Source organism: Salminus brasiliensis, chromosome 6 (genome assembly GCF_030463535.1).
Source record: "Salminus brasiliensis chromosome 6, fSalBra1.hap2, whole genome shotgun sequence".
Lineage (NCBI taxonomy): Eukaryota > Metazoa > Chordata > Actinopteri > Characiformes > Bryconidae > Salminus > Salminus brasiliensis.
The window spans coordinates 44,855,770-44,859,414 of NC_132883.1; the positions used below are offsets into that span (position 1 = coordinate 44,855,770).

The following is a 3,645-nucleotide window of genomic DNA, read 5'->3' on the forward strand; positions in this document are numbered from 1 at the left end:
TTGCTGTGTAAACCTAGAGACATGCTTACTGGTTTTAAGGTTCCTAACTACAGTATGACTTTTTGTATGTCAGAATATGCTGGTGATTTGGTAGTCATGGTCAACTCTCAGGCAGAAGTAGAGAGTTTAAATGAGAATTTAAAGAATTTAAACATTTTATCTTTAACTTCCCAAATTCATTTGAACAAAAATGGTTTTAGTTGGGGGGGGGGGGTGAACCCAAACTCCAAGAAGTGAAGTTTAAGTATCTGAGAGTTTATCTGGGGGACAGTGATTTTATGATGAACAACTGGGAGGTTCTTTTCTATTGAAATGGAAATGGTTGGTTTCTACAATGTCTTATAGGGGCAGACTCTAGTTGTAAATAACAGGGCTGCCTCTTCCTTGTAGTATTAACTGGCCTGTGTTGACCCCCCACAGCATCTGCTCTCAAACATCCAGGCACTTGTGGTGGAGTTTTCTGGGAATGTCTACACTGGATTCCTGCCCAAGGAGGAGGGTGGGCAAGGACTGGACTGAGCCTTGTTTTTAGTGGACAGTAGAAACCTGGACATTTCTAGACTGCCAATATTTTATTTGGGTCTTTTTAAAATATAGAACTTTTTTTAGTGGGAACTAGAGGAACTTTTAGTCTTTGGCGCTCACTTAGGTCTAACTGGTCTAAAATCTAACATGCTGTCCAGGGCCCTGATTTCAGTGGGAGTCACAACACTTTGGCAGCTGTTTGTCCCATTGGTCTTGAGCTGAGTACTGCTGGAGGGTGGACACATCATGGCGGAAGGAGCTGGAGCTGGCTGGTGACTTAAGCCAGGGTGGAGGGCCTTATACAAACCACCGTTAACCAAAAAGGTTGCTGATCTGCAGTGGTGACTTCTTTAGACATTGTCTCTGTGAATTCTTCTGTTAATAATCCTGAGGTTTCACACAGGGTCCGTTCTGTTTTCAAAGGGAGGCAGGGTTTCATGTCTTTGTGCATTGCTGTAGACTGCACCCTCTTTTTGGACTTTTACAGAATGCTCCTTTTACACTTCAGGTTTTATTCTTGGTTTTAAAAATGTCAGAAGCCAAAGATTCAAGTGTCAGCTGATCAATTTTATTCCTGATCAAGCAAAACTGGAAAGAGTAAACTAAAGAAGCAGATAGAGTAAACTAGCACAACACACAGACCTAGAAGTAACAGTAATCTTCTCAAGACTGGTCAGAACCAGAGTAAAGACAGATTAGATTTTTTTGAATGACCTGGACTCTTTCCGGCTGCTGTGATATGATAGGGAGGTGGTGTGCTTGGTGGAAGAAGGTGAGCTCTTCTTCTTACCAGAGCTTGTGTGAGAAGCATGGCCTCTCTGAGCTGTTTCTGATATTTATTGATGTGATGTCATACAGCTGACTGAGTTATAATAACATACACACACACAACTGAATTGAACCCCAGTCTCCCACATGGTATAGTAGCTTACTGGCAGATAGTGGTGTTATCTGTTACGCCACACCAACCACTTTTGTTTTAATGTTGATACTGTTTGATTAGTAAATTACTCAAATGAAATAATAATGTGAGATTCTGTATTTCTGATGTTCTATAATCTTTACTGAACAGTAAGACAAAAAAGGTTTGAAATATCTCCTTTTACATGTAGTTAATATAAAATATCACACTTTAACTTTCTGAAGTTAAATTATGAATACAAATGATTTTTTCCCCAAATTAATATTTGGATATAATGAATGATATTAGAGTAATTCAGATCAGTACTAACTACTGAAATACTGAGCTTCACTGACCTTTAGCCTGTGTGGAGAGAAGAAGAGCACAGGTGAGAATCAGACACAGCTTCATGTTGATCAGCGAGGAGGAGATCAACTCAGACTCATACAGAAGAGAGACAGAACTGATTATAGTCCCCCTCTCTCTCTCTCTCTCTCTCCCTCTCTCTCTCTCTCTCTCTCTCTCTCTCTCTCTCTCTCTCTGAGACGCTGCAGAAAAATCGGCCAATAGGATTATTACTTTCACTCTGTCTCAGTCGTATCTGGGTAACTTCAGTTTTCAGCGTCTCCAGAACTTCACACCAAGCAGAAGAACCAAAACTACAGAGTGCAAAGTCTTGCTTGTTTTAATTTCTCGCAGTAGTGTTAATTTACGCAGTAGTTTTAATTCACGTTGTAGTTTAAATTGATGGTGTAGTTTTAATTTCTACAATAGTTTTAACTGACACTAGTTTTAGTTTGCGCTGTAGTCTTAATTAATGCTGTAGTTTTAGTTCACTCTAGTTCTAATTTACATTGTGGTTGTAATTTATTCTGTAGGTTTAATTTACGCTATAGTTTAACTCAGTCCGGTTTAAATTTATGCTGTAGTTTTAATTGATGGTGTAGTTTTAATTTATGCAGTAGTTTTAATTCACTCTGTAGATTAATTTACTCTGTAGTCACTCTAGTTTTTATTCACTCTGACATACTGTTTCTATCTCCCCTCCTATTTCTAAATTTCTGAAGATTTTTTTTTTTTCTTGGATACCAAACAACAATCTGCTGCAGTATTTACTGGCCTGACCAAAGCCTCCAGTTCAGTTGATCATCCCATTTAATACACTGGGCAGCATATATGGTTTTACAGAACATTCACAGAACATTTTCTTTAAGTTCACAGCATGAAAAGTTCAATTTCGTTTTTTCTCACCCCTGTCTGCTTACTAAAGGCATCCCCCAAGGGTCAGTCCTAGGCCCTACATTGTTCTCCTTATATATTAATTCCACTCCCCTTGCTGCTGGTAATGCTTTCATCCATTTATTTGCTGTCGATACCATTTAAAAGCCACTGGTTTGTCATCTAAATCAGTGTTGTCAGTTTCCTCCAAGTTTAAAATGTGTTTGCCAACTTTAAATGGTTTGGTCAGAAAAGTGCTTTAACCATCCTCACTTTTACACTTTTACTAGAAATAAAGGAGCTGTCCTGGCACAGGTCTCAGCGTATAAACATCTAGGCATTTGGTTAGACAGCTCTTTATCCTTCTCGACCCCTGTTGATAGGCTAAAATCAAAGGTAAAGGCCAAGGTAGAAATCAGTGTTTTCACCACCTTAGATACCTTAGCAACTGCCTAGCAACCTCACAGAGACCATGTCATGAAGACGTCACCACTGCAGATTTTTGGTTAATGGTGGTTTGTAATAGGCCCTCCACACTGACTTCACAATGTCATCATCAAATTAACTTTTAACTAGCTCAAAATGCTGCAGCCAGGGTTTTTTCCAAACCTATAACATCTGACCAAATCAGTCCAGCACTGCACTGCTCCCAATTAAATTCTGTACTGACTTCAAAATTCTTCTATTAACATAAAGTCCTACATGGCCTCGCTCATGAGTACCCGCGGAATCTTATTACATATTACAAACCATCAAGACTACTTAGATCTCAGGGTGCTGGACTCTTACTCGTTCCCAAAATTCAGAAAACCTCAGCAAGGTTAACCTATAATAACCTTCCAGATAATGTTCGGGACTCAGACACAGTCTCAGTCTTTAAATCTAAGCTGAAAACTTATATGTTTAGTTTAGTTTTTGGTAATTAATGTTTCTCTTTGGATAAAGGTTGCAGGTCCAGGGGTTCGCAGACACAGGGAATTGTAGTACACTGAGATGCTGGA

The 3,645-nt window shown here is 39.2% G+C and overlaps 1 protein-coding gene across 1 annotated transcript in view; it reads right to left on the reverse strand.

The window, feature by feature from the left end:
• The window catches only part of LOC140557776 (H-2 class II histocompatibility antigen, A-R alpha chain-like), a 10,824-nt gene extending 8,933 nt beyond the window's left edge, over positions 1-1,891 (reverse strand). Inside the window, exon 1 of the mRNA XM_072682551.1 lies at positions 1,783-1,891. Coding sequence (XP_072538652.1) covers positions 1,783-1,837 — 55 coding nt within the window. The 5' untranslated portion in view covers positions 1,838-1,891. The remainder of the gene's footprint in view (positions 1-1,782) is intronic.
• Between the last annotated feature and the right edge of the window lie 1,754 nt (positions 1,892-3,645).